Source organism: Periplaneta americana, chromosome 12 (genome assembly GCF_040183065.1).
Source record: "Periplaneta americana isolate PAMFEO1 chromosome 12, P.americana_PAMFEO1_priV1, whole genome shotgun sequence".
Lineage (NCBI taxonomy): Eukaryota > Metazoa > Arthropoda > Insecta > Blattodea > Blattidae > Periplaneta > Periplaneta americana.
The window spans coordinates 163,640,296-163,657,979 of NC_091128.1; the positions used below are offsets into that span (position 1 = coordinate 163,640,296).

The window sequence follows — 17,684 nt, forward strand, 5'->3', positions numbered from 1 at the left end:
GAAAAGTTGTTTAACATTTTTTTTTATAATTGAAAACGTTAGCAATAATTTCAAAGTTTTTCTGCTGTGATTTTAATATTCTTCATTCATAGATATCCAGAAATGGTTCAGTGACTTGGTTTTGAATTTGGAGATGAGAATTACATTTGAAGAGTAATTTTCCAAACGGTGCTAAGTTATTTGTAAACGATTTTTTATTTTGTAGGTTAACGTTTTTATTTCCCATACATCTATACAGGAGTACACTCGAAAATTTCCAAATGGTGTTATTTTCCGTGTTATTCCCATTATAATCTCACAGTTTTTTTTTCCGAAGTGTACTAAGTCAGTAGTACGAATGTTCCAAACTGTGATAAGTCATTGTGATATGATAGTAAAATGAATTATTATTAAGACATTGCCACTTTCAGTTTTAAATGTAATGCAAAATGTTCAAATAAACATAATTACTAAACAGGTTTAGAACATTTTTTGAAGGCGTGTTAAATCAAGTGACTTAGCAGATTTTGGAACATATTAAAATGTTTAACAGCATTGTTAAACACAATAGCACAATATCAATTTCCAAAAATTAAATTCTATCAATAAAAATCACTTTCCAAAATGTTTTTACTTCCAAAGTCTCCTTTTAGTACCTTCAAGATATTTTCCATTTATAAAAAATCATGTTTCCTGAAAAAGTATCTTTTTTGACTTAGCACCATTTGGAAAGTCACTCTTCATTTTATTTTTCGCCATCTTCAAAATCTACAAAAACGCAGTGAAACCCAAAATAATTTAATTTATGAATTTTCTATGGACTGGTGGGCGGATGGAACCGCTGGCCTAGATCACGCATCAATCGCAGGGACACTGGACAGACTTCCTGGTTGCTCACTAATCTGTTGATAGCCATTCGCAAGTCTTTGATGTAATGTCTCCAAGTGATTGGCTGGACTTGAACATCAAACGGCATAAGGTATAAACACATTGAAGTATGTTTTATCTTTCATTCGATGTGTCCTACTTCCCCGTCAAATAAAAGAAAAATCGTCTGTAACTTCGATGGTGTTCTTCTGTGACTTACGTTTGTTGTATTTGGTGAATAATATCTATTCTCAACGTCTGAAATCGTTTTTCAACGGTATACACTCAAAAACTTGTAAAATGTTTATAAAATGAGGAAAGAAAGAAAAGCTGTCACTCAAGAACGCCACTTCATCAGTCACGTCACAGCTTTCCTTTCTTAAAGAGAATCATACTATTCGGAGGGGCGAAACTTTCCTGCGCCGGTATTTACATTCCTGCGGGTTGACTGTTTGTCAGTCATTTTAGAAACTTACATCTGTTCTTGTTGAAAAGATGCATACGAAGAAAACTTATGTTCGATATATTGTGCTAATGTTCAAAACACACAGTTCGCTTTATCTTTGCTTGAGACACTTTTGGACTTCACGATGGACTTGCAAGTTTCGCGACTGACTTGGTCGTGTACTACAACATTGTCCACATATCTTCATCCAGCAGCGTTAAAAAAGTCAGACGAAAAAGGTTTATACTTTTATTATAGTGTAACAGTATAACACTAGACAAAATTAACTGTTGAAGAATTGTTCATGCCAACGTTTACCTTATTATTACTTTCTATTGTATTCCATTATAATTATATATGGAGAGTCCACTGCAAGAATGATGGATGTCATTTGGAATACATTTTACAGGAGAAGCAATTGAAAGTTTGAAATGCTTAGTGCTCAAAGCTTAACTGTGATTTTCCGATCATTACTGGACAATGACTATCAGTGTTAATGCCATATAACTCTGTATGTACATTCTATGTGTCTTAAGCTATGCATTGACAGTCTTGGTTCATTTTCGACAAGAAAGTGACATCCATCATTCTTGCAGTGGACTCTTCATATATTTCATAGATATCAAATATTTATCGTTATATCATATATCACACCACAGGCAATAAATATAATACCGTACCATATCATATATCATATACCATATCATATATCATATCATATTATCATATATCATATCATATCATATCATATCATATCATATATCATATATCTTATATCTTATATCATATCATATCATATCATATCATATCATATCATATCATATCATATCATATCATATCATATCATATATCTTATATCTTATATCTTATATCTTATATCATATCATATATCTTATATCATATCATATCATATCATATCATATCATATCATATCATATCATATCATATCATATCATATCATATCATATCATATATCATATCATATCATATCATATCATATCATATCATATCATATCATATCATATCATCATATCATATCTCGTATCATATATCATTATATCATATATCATATCATATCTCGTATCGTATCATGTATCATATCATTATATCATATATCATATCATACTATAAGAACTTGATCAAATTTACTAACAATATACAGTTTGACAAATTACAATGAAAGAAAAGTACAAAATTCATCCATCTGTATTGCCTATAAAGTAATTCTTGGAACAATATAAAGTAATTATATGAACATAGTTTAAGATAAACCAATGCATGTAGTATTACTCCACAGTAATGAAGCATGCAGCCCACATCTGTGGAGTAACGGTCAGCGCGTCTGGCCGCGAAACCAGGTGGCCTGGGTTCGATTCCCGGTCGGGGCAAGTTACCTGGTTGAGGTTTTTTCCGGGGTTTTCCCTCAACCCAATATGAGTAACTTTCGGTGCTGGACCCCGGCATTATCACCTTCATCTCATTCAGACGCTAAATAACCTAAGATGTTGATAAAGCGTCGTAAAATAACCTACTAAAAATGAAGCATGCAGACTGAAAAAAATCATATATCATATCATATATCATATCATCATATATCGTATCGTATCATATATCATATCATATAATATCATATCATGTCATATCATATCATATCATATCATATCATATCATATCATATCGTATCGTATCGTATCGTATCGTATCGTATCATATATCATATATCATGTCATGTCATATATCATATCATAACCTATACGCGTTGAGCTCAATGGTGATTATTGCGCAGTACTTACGTATCAAAATAATCGAAGATGTGTTGAATTTCATACTATAAAGAATCTATTTCTGGTATCGAGACGAGAGACAAATATACAACAAAATACGTGGGATTGTAAGACTGAATTTTAGACGATTGCTGGCAGCTTAAAATAAGGCGTCATTGTCATAATATTCAACCAAAGCAACTTTTAAAATGCAAATGAGACTAGAATTTTAAATGAAGTGTCGACAGTTTTATTGACGTTGCTCTAATGAACTTGTTGAGGCTGCTTTGAGGATTCTCACGTTAGATCATCAAAGGAATATCTACGTACAAAAAAAAAGCTGAACACACTGTAGACGATATACTCTTATATAAATATCAGACAATTGAGCTGCCTTTAGCATGTTGATGGAATAAACAATCATTTGACTATCCAACTCCAATATTGCTCTTCTACAAGGTGCCTGAAACCTTTTCTGTTTATTATTATTTGATGAATTGTAATAATAATAATAATAATAATAATAATAATAATAATAATAATAATAATGATTTATTACTAGAACAAAGATAAGTTACGTATTTTATTTACATAAAAGCCACTCTAGCACCTCCAGAAAGAGTACATACTCGTGCTTAGTGGCCATTCCACAACATTTTAAGACATTTTATTAATTAACATAAAAATGTTAAAAAAAACACAGATATTACAGAAATTGAAACTATTATGTTTTCTCCCTGAACCATAATTTTTAAATTGATTTTTTTTAAAATAAGGATCATTAGCAAATTGGTAATTTAGTTATTATCTTGTTATAAAGTCTTGAACCGAAGTTGCTACTGTGATTATAAACTACAGTTGTGGTACATTTAGGTTCTGTCAGGCATATGCTGTCTGTTCATTTTGTTTTATATTTATGTGAATACAAATTAAATATATTTCAGTTTTTATGATAAGGTATTGTTATAAATTTGATGGGTATCAAATACTTTAAGCCACCGGCGTGGCTCAGTCGGTTAAGGCGCTTGTCTGCCGGTCTGAAGTTGCGTTCGGGCGCGGATTCGATCCCCGCTTGGGCTGATTACCTGGTTGGGTTTTTTTCCGAGGTTTTCCCCAACCGTAATGCGAATGCAAAGTAATCTATGACGAATCCTCGGCCTCATCTCGCCAAATATCATCTCGCTATCACCAATCTCATCGACGCTAAATTACCTAGTAGTTGATACAGCGTCGTTAAATAACCAACTAAAATAAAAAAAAAACACTCAAATACTTTAAATTCAGAATACAACAGTTATGAGGGATAATCAGGACCCTTATTAAGACATTTTTATTATTCTTCTCTGTAGCAGTGTTATTGGTACTAAAGGCACTACTCCATCCTATAATACCGTATTGTAATATAGCTTGTATTAATGCGAGGTAAAGTATGGATAGTCAGATAATTTCGTAGCGTAATAAAATAATCAATAATTGTTCTTAATTTACTGTAAAGAAAAAGAACATGTTTATCCCAACGTAAAATAATGTTGGTCGATAATTATTCCAAGATACTTAACTTGAGGAGATTAATTTAGAAAAAGACAGTTACAATTATTAGAAGAACAATTTATTGGATATGGACTATCATAGAGCATATAATGTAGCTGAACACAAGGTTATTTCGACATGCTTTTATTCGCATATGAACAGGCAGTTTCCCGTGTGGTTACGTAATCATGAAGTACGCTTAACAATAGGGTCAATTTTTCACGCACAATGGTTATAATGAACAAGGAAATCCCAGCTCAAAATATTCGCCATATCATTTTTCCTGCATTCCATTCCACTTTCTATGCTGCAAGGTAGCTCGCTGTCTTTATGTCTGAAGTCCTCACTCGATGCCGGCTGCCCTCATGTGTTGAGTCTGCCATGGCAATAGGAGCTGATTGCAAAGTAAGTTGGTGGATCTGTGGGTGGGTGGGACCGCTTCCTATTAATAACCAGGATCGATACTGCAGCCTGTTTCACTACAGGTAATAGCGCGTACTGTCCACTCTCAAATATAATCAATAGTAATACATTAGCGGGTCTCCTGGTTACTGTGCATTATGCTTGTAACAAGAGACGGTCGCCAGCGGAGAACCCATTACTTGAATAAAACTCTATGAGGGATAGACTCCAAATTTATTTCTTCTTATTATAAGTGGATGGACTTACAGGAAATATATTTTCTCATATGACTTTGAGTAGAGCCTCTATTTCCTCAACATAGTTTCATGTCAATGTATGAAGCCTTTTAAATAAATTTTCAATTTTGCCCTTTATAGTACAGTCACAGACATAAAAAATTGCAAAAAAATACAGTATTATAAAAAATTAAACATCTGCTCTCAAGAGTACTACAGAATCACAAATCTTGTCTTAACTCAAAGCTAAAAGATTGCTAATCAATTTTGATGATTTCTAGAAATTTTAATTTTTATATTTTTATTTTTATTTTGCATTTTTATGGACGGAAAGAAAAATTGCACTTCTATTTTTAACTTATTTTTTAATTTGCAATTTGACAGTTTCCTCTTACAGAATTATCTTATATATAATTTGAACTGGTAATGGAAATTACGGGAAAACGGCTGGACGGATTTTAATAAATGACCCCTCATTTTGAAGCATGGAACTCAAAGTTTTTCGGAAAAATAGTAGTTTTCAGTGAAATGTCAATTTTTAAACATAATTTTCCTATTTTCAGAAATCCATCTGTCGTCAGTTTTGAGAACTAGCTAATAGCATTCACGGCCGACTTGTTATTTCCTTCGTTTTTTTGTAAAGGAGAAGCGAAGCGGGCATCAAGTCGGCCGTGTTGCATTTCAGAATAAAACAAAACACATACTACAGTAAACAATATTACACGAAGGCCATGATCTGCAAGAATGCTGACATATTTAGAGCTCAAATTAAATTGTTTATTAAAAACTTAACTTACTAAAAATAATTTACAGGTTCGATTCTGTGGTGTGTAATTTTCTGGGTACAGCTGTGTATTGGATATTAAAAACTACAAGACTTGAGGTGGTTTGATGACATTATTACCATTAGAAATTAAATATTATTGTAGTTAATGCCATGATGTGACTATTTTTCATTAATTATACATATTAATGCTATAGTGATGATACGAAAGTGAAATGTTTTGGGGTTATGTAAGTAGATATAGAGAATAACTTAAATTAGATTTTGATTTCTATATTTTACTAAGTGGCGGCTATATAGTATATATATTATACGTTACTGAAAGCTATGAAACTTACGTAAGATAATAATATTATTAAAAATCAAATATTTTTATAGTTATTAATGAAGTGGGGTTGGGTCTTTTTCATATATTTAATGGCGGTGTGGTGTAGATATTTATATGCGTGGTTCTCTTCAGTATTGGCTCGAGAGAGAGTATCTTTCATTGTTGTGAAAGCAAATAACTTTCCGAATGTCTGGTATTCTTCATTGAAAATAAATCTGAAAAATGTTTATTTGAACGTCTGATGAACTTAGTTTGCAGCATTTGCTGCACAAGCATCTAGTTAATGTATAATGTGAGAACATATCCGGAAAACGTTATTCAATTATCTCTGTTGTTGTCTGAGATATTATATATTAAATGTCCGAAAATGGAAAATAAACAAACTCCGAATATCGAACGGAGAAATTTGAGCACGTAGTGAAGGGACTGAAGCGCAGCGGCTATTTAAAAATGGCGTAAAAGCAATTATTTTTTTCCTAACGGCCCTGAAATTTCGCTCAAATGAAATCAATTTTTAGGCTAAAAAAAATGTTAATTTTCACACATGTTTGGTCATTCCGGTAGGTCGTTCCCTTTAACCATTACCTTTGTTGCAATGCTGTGTATGCATAAATTGTTTTATTTAACGACACTCGCAACTGCCGAGGTTATATCAGCGTCGCCGGTCCCGCAACCTCGGGCACATAAGGTCAGCACTCTACCGACTACGCCACCCAGGCCGACGTTTGTGTGTGTGTGTGTGTGTGTGTGTGTGTGTGTGTCTGTATGTATGTATGTATGTATGTATGTATGTATACTTTATAAGTCCCAGAAAGGAGGCAGTGCGCATGATCAGACATACAACGAAATAAAACTAATTTTATTACCTTAACTAGTCCTTCTCTTGTGAACCAGGTCGCTCGTCCCCTGATCATGCGCACTGCCACAAAACTTTTTTCTAAGACTGTACGTTTATAACAGTACAAATTTCATCATGTTTCAAGCATTAGTTCCTTAGATATTAAATTTAACTTATTTTAATGGTATTAAATGATGCGTAGCCTATATTGAAAATATCCCTGACGATTTCAGAATCGTTACTGCGTTTTAAAATTTTCTGTCAAGGACAAACATCTCATGATTAAGAAAACTGCACATGGATTTTTAAATTTGTGCATTGGTTAATGAGATAAAAAATTTCCACATAAATAATTTTTGCTTGATTATTTTCTTTAATCTTTAAAAGTTACAAATTCATAAAAAGCTTTCAATGAAGAGCCGATTGCATGCACAGCTCTGTGTATTGGAGTGTACTGAGTATTCTTGCAAAGTTTCATATAAATTGCAGCAAATGGAAGCCGCTAACTTTTTATTGACCAAAAGCATAATTTTGAGAAAACGCAATTTTTAGTGCGTGTGGTAGGTTTAAAAGAGTTGCGCGTAGCATTTTAAAAATGTCAGGTGGGGGCTGAATAAAGGGCAGAACGATGAACAAATTTACAAGGTAGCTATTTATGTAAAGAAACAAAGGGTATGTATTTTTGCCATTTTGGCCAAAATTTCAGTCCCTGAAGACTTTTCTCCGCGGGGTGGGGTGGGGGAGGGAATTAGCAGCAGGGAGAACTGCATTGTTGTTTTATGCCACATGTATACATACGTACCAATGGCGAAGCTAAGGTGTAAATACAGGGTAGGCTGAAAAAATCTGCTTACCTTGTATCTTTTTATAAAGCAGGTGTTTAACTGTTTTCTATCAAATTTTTTTGTGACACAGCCCCCACAAGAAGATTTATTAATTTTTTTATTTTAGTAGATTATTTTACGGTGCTTTGTCAACATCTTAGGTTATTTAGCGTCTGAATGAGATAAGGTATAATGCCGGTGAAATGAGTCGGGAACCAGCACCGAAAGTTACCCAGCATTTGCTCATGTTGGGTTGAGGGAAAACCCTGGAAAAAACCTCAAACAGGTAACTTACCCCGACCGGGAATCGAACCCGGGCCACCTGGTTTCGCGGTCAGACACGCTAACCGCTACTCCACAGGCGTGACACATTCCCCACAAGAAGATTTATTTATTTTTTTTATTTTAGTAGATTATTTTACGGCGCTTTGTCAACATCTTAGGTTATTTAGCGTCTGAATGAGATGAAGGTGATAATGCCGGTGAAATGAGTCGGGAACCAGCACCGAAAGTTACCCAGCATTTGCTCATGTTGGGTTGAGGGAAAACCCTGGAAAAAACCTCAAACAGGTAACTTGCCCCGACCGGGAATCGAACCCGGGCCACCTGGTTTCGCGGTCAGACGCGCTAACCGCTACTCCACAGGTGTGGACACCCACAAGAAGCTGATGATCAGTTGACCACTCATTTTCACCCCCAAACAGAATATAGGTGAAACAATGTAACTTATTTGTGTCAGAGCACCCTGTTAGCCAAGGATATTTCTTATACCACGAAAATTGAACGTTTCTATGTCTTCCTTCATCCGATATTTTAATATTATGTAAATGTGGTGTCGATCTCCTATCTCTGTAAGCACATTTTGTTTCATACGTCCAACTTGAAAACTGTTTCTCTTTTAATTCTACAAGTAATGACCTCAATATTCTCTCAGTATGAGCTATTTTACTCAAAATTAATATGTAACACACATACACGCATGAACATTTGATTAAACTAAACCCCAGATCACATATAACAGATCACTCTTACGGGCTTTGAAGACAACTTTTATCAATTTCACTATGCTGCCATCTAGCGACAGTAGAAGAAGTCACTTTATAATTCCCTTTTGAATTGCATGGAGCAACTGTACTTCCATCTAGCGGTCGTTACTAATCGACAGTGGCGATCCTGGTGGTGTCTTCTACATGTTACCGTTTTTAACATGGGGATGGTCAATCTGTTATATTATGTAATCAGGGACTAGACTCAGCAATACAACACTTTCAGAGAACAATAATATAGCGCGACATAATATTGTGACGGAAAGCTAGACTCGTCCCGTAGGGAGATTAGCGAATCGATACCTCCTCCCCGGTCCCCCTTCAAGGTTGCGAGTCAAGATCGTAGCCATACCTTTAGAAGTTTAGAGGCTTTTGCCTTAAGCCTCGTTGCTCGCACTGCTCTCTCCATACTGGAATGACTGCCGTCAGTGAACTTAATATATGGAAGGATCGGAGTGCAACCAAGTGTTGCGATATATCGCTATTACAAACTTATAGGCCTACTGTTACTAGTAATAATAACTACAATTTTTGGGTACGCTAAGCTTAAAAAAAACTCTTCAGAGCTTCGCCACTGAATTACGTACACCAGGCTCTGTTAAGAATATATAATTTAAATACTAATTTAAAAGGGTATAAAATACTCTGTATGGAGTTCGTAGGGAAAGGTCTTTTTCTCTGATACAAACACTAAAACTTTCCAAATTTTTACTTGATATAGATAATTTATTAGCATATAACTATAAACCTTGAAAAGAATATACAGGGTTATTCACGAGAATTTACCTCCACTTACGGAGCTTATTTTCGAAGACATTCTGAGCAAAAAATGTCACATAAACATGCGTCCTAATCTCAATATTTTCAGACTTACACTAATTTGAAGTTGTAAGTAAAATACCTTTCTTCTTTAGTTTCAAGGGTAAAAAAATGTTATAAATACAGAATGAACTATTCAGAAGTATCATTTCTTTAATTGGCTAGTGTTTTCAAGCTAAAATGTGTTGTTAATTGCTTTGTACAGATTTTATTTTTCAATTTTTAACTAAGAATTACATTATTCTTACGCACTTATCACAAAAACTTTTACATATCATACGACTTTAGGAACTTGATTCTTTACAGTTTAATTGTGCATCCTAATGTACAGTCTTGAAGAATTTACAAGAGTGGCGTGATTTGTAACAATTGTTGTGATAAATGCGCAAGGAAAATATAGTTTTCAGTTATAAATCGAAAAATAAAATTCTGTACGAAGGAACTATGGAATTCACAACATACTTTTAGCTTCAGAATACTAGCCAATTAAAGAAATGATACTCCTGAATAGTTCATTCTTTATTTGTAACTAGCTGAAAGTACCCGGCATTGCCCGGGTTTTCCTTTCTGCTTCTATTTTTAGTTAAACTGGTTATTAAATTTTCGGAAATCTCGGAAACCTAACTACAGACAACCAAAACGAATTTCTTTACTAAGCTTTCCTCGCCCATAAATATGAATCTTTTCTTATCGTCACTTACACGAATTAATGAACTCCTTAGCCAAATGTCTTCCTGGATTAACTCAGGGTTGTAAATCATGCACCGTGAAGAAAACATTTCATCATGTGCCTGACGTTAAACTGTTGTTTTAAATTTATATAGTTATTTGTTTTTATGTATTTATTTGTTGTTACTTATTTATGTATTTGTTCTATTAATTTATGTTTATTTATTTATTCTGGTGTAGTTAAGGCCATTAGGCCTTCTCTTCCACACCACCAGAAATACAAATAAAGTAATAGAAAAATCAAACTATAAACAAAGTAAAATCCAACGAAAATATAATTCCTTCTCCTCTTTCTGATCAGTTTCAGCATCGAACCAATATAATTTAATTTATATTGGAAGAGTTTTTACCTCTTGACCGCTGTACACCCACTTATATCATAGGCCTACCCAGTTAATATAACTTGAAACTATATCTCATAAATTCAGAACATATTATATTAATTCTAATTTTATACACAGAATACAGATACAATATAAACTCGCAATGTCGTTTTTTAACATAAAGACTAATATTCTGAGAAACGTATAGGCCTACCGGTATTTTATAAATTAAGAGATTTTTATTTCCACAACGCTTAACATACTACATTTGCAACGTGATTATACAGATATAATTTCGCAGCAACACGTTTTCGGACGTGAACAACAATATTTTGATAATTAATACAGTGCTATTTTCAGTGGGCTTATATACATTCACATACATGACAAAAGTATCATTGAATTGCTTATTGATATGTGTAAAATCTTTTCCCCCCACTTCTTTGTATAAAATATAGCGAGGATGTGAAAAACACGCAGTTTTTAAGTTAATGTCTGCAACTTTGAACGACTGTCCTTGAGCTTCTTTTTAATATGGCCATTACAAATGCTAGTGGCATTGAAATTGCAGTTGCTTAAAATTGAATGAGTATCCTAGCAATACGTGGAATAAAAACATCTCCTTTTATTTTTGCAGTTAATATTGCCAATTCTGTTACGTTTCGTATGAGTTTTTCACACCAATTCTTATTCTGCATAATTTTGGTGGGTCAGTATTTCGCAATAGTACTATTGGTTATTCAATATTAAGTAAATTATGTGGTAGCAATCCTTGTAGTTTCAAAGAATTCTAGAATTCAGTTGTATAAAACAGTTTGCTCACAATCTACAAAACTGCATCGAGAAATTACGGTCCTGGACTGCGTAAAGATAGTTATTGCATGAATTATCTAGTTTTAGCCTTCATGATGTGTAACAACAATGTAATTTAATTTCGTGTTAAAATTTCCAAGGCCTCGTGAAAGTCGATGTTGAATACAACAGACAATAATAAAAAACAATTGACTGTAGAAGATTTTGCATTTTAATATTATACGTGAATATTTGATCTATTTATTTTTATTTTTTACAATTTTAATTAATTTAACTTCCATTTGCACAATTTTAATGTAGCCTATGTTCTTCTCCTGGTTATGAAGGTTAAATGTGCAAACTTTGGCACATATCGGTCAAAGCGTGTAGATTTGTATAGAGAACATACACACACATACATACCCTCATTCAATTTTATTTATTAAGATATTCTTATATCCTTAAAACTAAAGAATAATGGTATTTTACAAACAACTTCAAATTAATGTAATGTAATTAATGTTTATTTATTAAGATATTCTTATATCCTTAAAACTAAAGAATAATGGTATTTTACAAACAACTTCAAATTAATGTAACTCTGAAAATATTGAGATTAGGACACATGTTTATATGACATTTTTTGCTCAGAATGTCTTCGAAAATAAGCTCCGTAAGCGACTGTAAATCCTCGTGAATCACTCTGTATATGCATGAATTTCCGGCCCCTTTTAAACTAAATGCAGAAATGACTGTTTGCTTGCGGGTACAAGAGTACAACCCTTCCCTGCATACACGTTCCACACGCGATTACAGAGAGTGGGAAGAAAGCCTATGACATAAGCAGCAAACCGCACAATATTGGTGAGATAATCCAGTTGATGAATGACGTGTCGAAGTGTATCAACACGCGCGCTGGTGGGGGGTTACCAGAAGCAGCTGATAATATTGTTGGTGACGTCACCGCGTGCTTGCGCGGTGAAGATTTGGAAGACAGTCCGACCGGTAGGCAGTGCGCTCTGCGACAGCCCGCTGAGTGGAAGTTTTTGTGCGTGAGCTTCAGTCGTGCGGTGACTAGACGCAGTTGCCGGCGGATTTGGACTGAAAGCCTAATTCCCGGAAGACTTTTGACTAGGAAATGAGTTTTTCTGTGATGTGTTGTTAGTGTCGGTTCGATGTTGTGGCCCGGAGCAGTGTTTCCTCCGGAATTTTATCGCGGTGTTGTGTCGTCGACTCTCAGCAAGGTAACAGCCGGATCGTTGTCCACGCGGCCTCGCGATGGGGATGTCCAGGGTAAATTTCGGGGCATGCTGCTGCACTGTCCGTGCTCGGGCCCCCACCACGTCTCGGCTCGCTGCAGAGGCCAGCGATCCAGAACTCAGTGGTACATCAAGGTAAGGACGCACGTGATCGCTCCGGCAGTTTCCCGAATTCCACCGGAGGAATGTCATTGTACGTGTCTAACTTCCGTTTAAGTTATAAACAATTTCATATTCCACGACATAGGTCGTATTAGTACGTACGAAACTGAAGGGTACAGGAAAAGAACGAGCTCAGTCCACTTTAGCATACAAAGTAGAGCATCCACCGGCCATTGAACGAATATTGAACACTTTTATCACTGCCAATGTGGAGCTACAAATCAATTTCAATACTTTTATCACAGCCCCAACACATTTCAATTCTTATTGTACTATATATGAGCCGTTCAGAGCAAAAGTGGTGTAAGTCAAAAATGGGTAATGAGGGTTAAAGTAAACATTCTGTCAAATACAGCGCAAAATAGCAATTAGTATTTAATTTATTTAATCTATTAGTAGTCAGTGGATAGCACGGAGGATAGATTAATTGCTGCTTTCCGCTGTATTTTACAGAATTTTTACCTCATTACCCAATTTTGACTTACACCACTTCTGCCCTGAACGGCTGATATATCGAATTATCACTACATTAATACATTTGATATATCACAAAACATACACTGAACGAATTAAATGTAATTATTATGAAAGTCGCCATATTTTCTTCCTGTAATTGAATAGCCCCATGCAGAAAGGGCTTCAGTCCATTAGACCTGGTTTTGAGAAATTTAAGGAAAACGGTGTGTAGCCTACTTTGTATTCCTTTCTGCATAGAACTCTGAGCCTGACGCTTCAGTTTCTGTCTTTCCAAACATTGGACTGAATACCTTTCTGCACAGGCTGATGGAACCATCCATAAAGATATGATTTCCGTCGATATCTCGTTTTTTCAAAATTTGTGACTGAAGCCCTTTCTGCATGGAGCGATTCAATTACGATCCACTTTCACTAGATGGCTACCCACACGAGAAGTAGGGTCGGCAATACATGCAAACGAAATGATACTGAACGTGAGGAATTGAGGAATGTTACTACAGGTATGTAGTATTGTGTGACAGGTTAGATTAGGTGTGTATTATGTGACAGGTTAGGTTAGGTTAGGTGTGTAGCATTATGGGAGAGGTTAGGTTAGGTTTGATTAGGTGTGTAGTATTATTACACTATGTTGGCGACACTGAAATCCACTGTTACATTAAGGAAATAAGGCCGTATTCTTCATTCAGTCACGACGATTTTCGTATATAAGTAAGGTACGTATTTAGGGCGGATCGGGTAGGCTTATAATTCACCCAGTGATCACGTCAATTTCTATAATCAATACTATAAATCAAAGGCATTTTCAGGGCATTTGATCAAATTCCTATAGTGACTGGGACATAAGTAACCTTCACCACTTAGACCGTTCATATTGTCACAGTGTTCCATTCATGTGATTAAACTACATAGAATCCTACTACACACAACACGCGTAACAAATTTTTGAAGAAAAGTGGACAAAGTTAGTTCTTTCTTTGTATCCTTCAACTGTTTCTTCTAGTTCATTTCTTTTTAAACACTTAACGACGTCAAACTTGATTTTCCATGCAGCCCGCCTCGCCCCATTCTCTATTCAATGTGCCTCGAGGTTTTGTTGTGCTTGTCTACCTCCCCCCTCCCAATATGATAGCTATTAGGCATGGGAGGGTATTTCGATAATAACCAGTTATTGGTTAACAGATCATTTTAAAATTAATTTAATCTGAAGGAGGTTAACCGGTCAAAAATATTACCGTTTAACAGGGCAAATTAGCCAGGAAAATAAAATGCCAGTAGGCATCAATGAAATCAATGAACGATTTACAATGAACTGCGAACCATGCAGAATATGCTTAAGACGTTCTTAGATGCTGAAAATCACTAAAGACGTCCATAAACAAAATAGGGTAAAACATGTTGTAATACGAGGTTATGAAATTGCATGTACGATTTACTTAATTACTTCACTCATATTTGGGTAATAGGTAAGGTAAATAAAATGTAATAGTACATTACGATACAAGGTTGGGAATTGCTTTTACAAAATCGAGAAAAAGTTTGAAAAAACGAGCAGAGCAAGTTTTTTAATTTCCGAGATTTTGTAATGCACTTCACAAACGTGTATTGTACAACATTTTATGCACGACCATATTTTTTAAAATTGCAAATACAATATATTTTACATTGAAAATTTAAAACAATATAATTCCAAAACTTTCGCAAAACTGCACTGTAATGGTAACTAAGTAACAATATAATGAGTCTGTTTCAGTATAGTTTTATATGGTTTCCCTAGCAACAAGTTTCTGTGCGGGAATTCTAACTTCCAAGGCCTAACAACAACAGCTGTAAATACCTACTACAGAAAACACGATCGTGCAAAAAATAAAATTACATAATTGCGGAAAACGGAGTGAGACAGATTGCCGACAGGCTTGGAGCTTACATAATATACATTTCTCAGATCCGATTTCCCTTGCAAGGACGCATTTTTTCATGCCTTTGAAATGGTTCTCCTCCAATTCCCCATTCATTGATAGATATTCCACACAGAAGTCCTGGAAATATTGGGTATATTGGTTATGTATAGGGACTATAAAGGAAGTATCATAGCAGACAAAAAAATATGACCCGGCTGATATATGCTGAGTGCCCTTCGGAAGACGTCGGTTGATTTCGTGAGAGCTTAGGTTTACGCGTGAACGAATTACTTATACAAGACTCCGTCACAGTTTACTATATACAGTCACGAAGCTTGAGTTTTGAGGGTGCTAGAAACAATAGACTGTGACGGTACTATTTTGCATTGCCTGTAATGAGGCGATATTAGCAATCCTAGTGGTGAGCAACTATATAATATTTGCATATTTACTACGTATTGAGCTTCGCGACTGTATATACTAGACTGTGACTCCGTTCTGTTTTTCCTTTGTTTTTAGTTTGTTGCTTTTCCTGTATGTTTATAGATCAAGTGTTACAAAATATAACAAAGATATATTTAAAGGGTAAATTAGATGCAAAATAAACATATTTTCCTCCACTTTGACTACTTTGTCCAAAATTTACAGACACAACTTTTATACCAAACCAGCTGAAATCTTAAGCGTAAGTTTGCGAATGAAGATCAAAACAAAAGTTAAAAATTCTTGTTTTCTATGAGAAGAGATGACACAAGAGGGGCACAAATACAGTTCTGTTTCTTAAGTAGATGATTGCTAATATCTCTTGAACTTGAATTATAGGCCTGCAATGTCTGTTTAGTTTCTATTCGGTTTTAGATTTTCTTGTCACTTTATCGCACGTAAGATAAGACTCGAGAAGAAGATACAAATATTTTGATTAGATAGCAATTTTTGTTCTTCGAATAAATACCATTGTTTCTAATACAAATTATATCCCATGTCGTCGGCTTAGAGTGTAAACCTGCTAACAGCCAAAAATAAAATTTTACAAGGGAAGCAAAAAACTAAGCAAGTAAAACGATAGGGTTGGAAGTAAATCCTGAAAAGACTAAGTATGTGATTATGCCTCGTGATCAGAATATTGTACGAAATGGAACTATAAAGTTGGAGATTTATCCTTCGAAGAGGTGGAAAAATTCAAATATCTTGGAGCAACAGTAACAAATATAAATGACACTCGGGAGAAAATTAAACGCAGAATAAATATGGGAAATGCCTGTTATTATTTGGTTGAGAAGCTTTTGTCGTCTAGTCTGCTGTCAAAAAATCTGAAAGTTAGAATTTATAAAACAGTTACATTACCGGTTGTTCTGTATGGATGTGAAACTTGGACTCTCACTTTGAGAGAGGAACAGAGATTGAAGGTTTTTGAGAATAAGGTTCTTAGGAAAATATTTGGGGCTAAGAAGGATGAAGTTACAGGAGAATGGAGAAAGTTACACAACGCAGAGCTGCACGCATTGTATCCTCTACCTGACATAATTAGGAACATTAAATCCAGACGTTTGAGATGGGCAGGGGATGTAGCACCTATGGGCGAATCCAGAAATGCTTATAGAGTGTTAGTTGGGAGGCCGGAGGGAAAAAGACCTTTAGGGAGGCCGAGACGTAGATGGGAAGATAATATTAAAATGGATTTGAGGGAGGTGAGATATGATGGTAGAGACTGGATTAATCTTGCTCAGGATAGGGACCAATGGCGGGCTTATGTAAGGGTGGCAATGAACCTCCGGGTTCCTTAAAAGGCAGTAAGTAAGCAAAAAACTAAGTTTAAATTAACTCTGAAACTTTAGGACCAAATCCAAAGTACAGGTGTGATGATGATGATGATGATGATGATGATGATGATGATAATAATTTATTTCGTATTTTGTTTTTATTTCTGTTTTTGCTAGATTTTCTGCCTCTTGGCTCATGTGCTATTTCAACAACCACTTGGACACGTCTCAGTATTTTTCTGAGATGGGTAAGCATTACGTTGGAATAACACACACCATCATGAACTCATTACCGTTGGTTCTCCATCTGAATACATTGCCAAAGCTTTTAATCTTTGCATACGCCATGGACGGCTGAAGTTCCTCTCATTGTCAAGTGGAAAATTAATAGACCTATTATTAGAAGTTTCGGACATTATTGTT

The 17,684-nt window shown here is 34.9% G+C and overlaps 1 protein-coding gene across 3 annotated transcripts in view; it reads left to right on the forward strand.

The window, feature by feature from the left end:
• Positions 1-17,684, forward strand: part of Rgl (Ral guanine nucleotide dissociation stimulator-like) — a 184,141-nt gene that overhangs the window by 68,768 nt on the left and 97,689 nt on the right. The window contains exon 1 of one of the 3 annotated variants that reach the window (XM_069842489.1): positions 12,731-13,099. The exons of the other annotated variants lie outside the window; for them this stretch is intronic. Coding sequence (XP_069698590.1) covers positions 12,881-13,099 — 219 coding nt within the window. The 5' untranslated portion in view covers positions 12,731-12,880. Of the gene's footprint in view, positions 1-12,730; positions 13,100-17,684 lie in introns of those variants that run through there. 3 annotated transcript variants of the gene reach the window in all.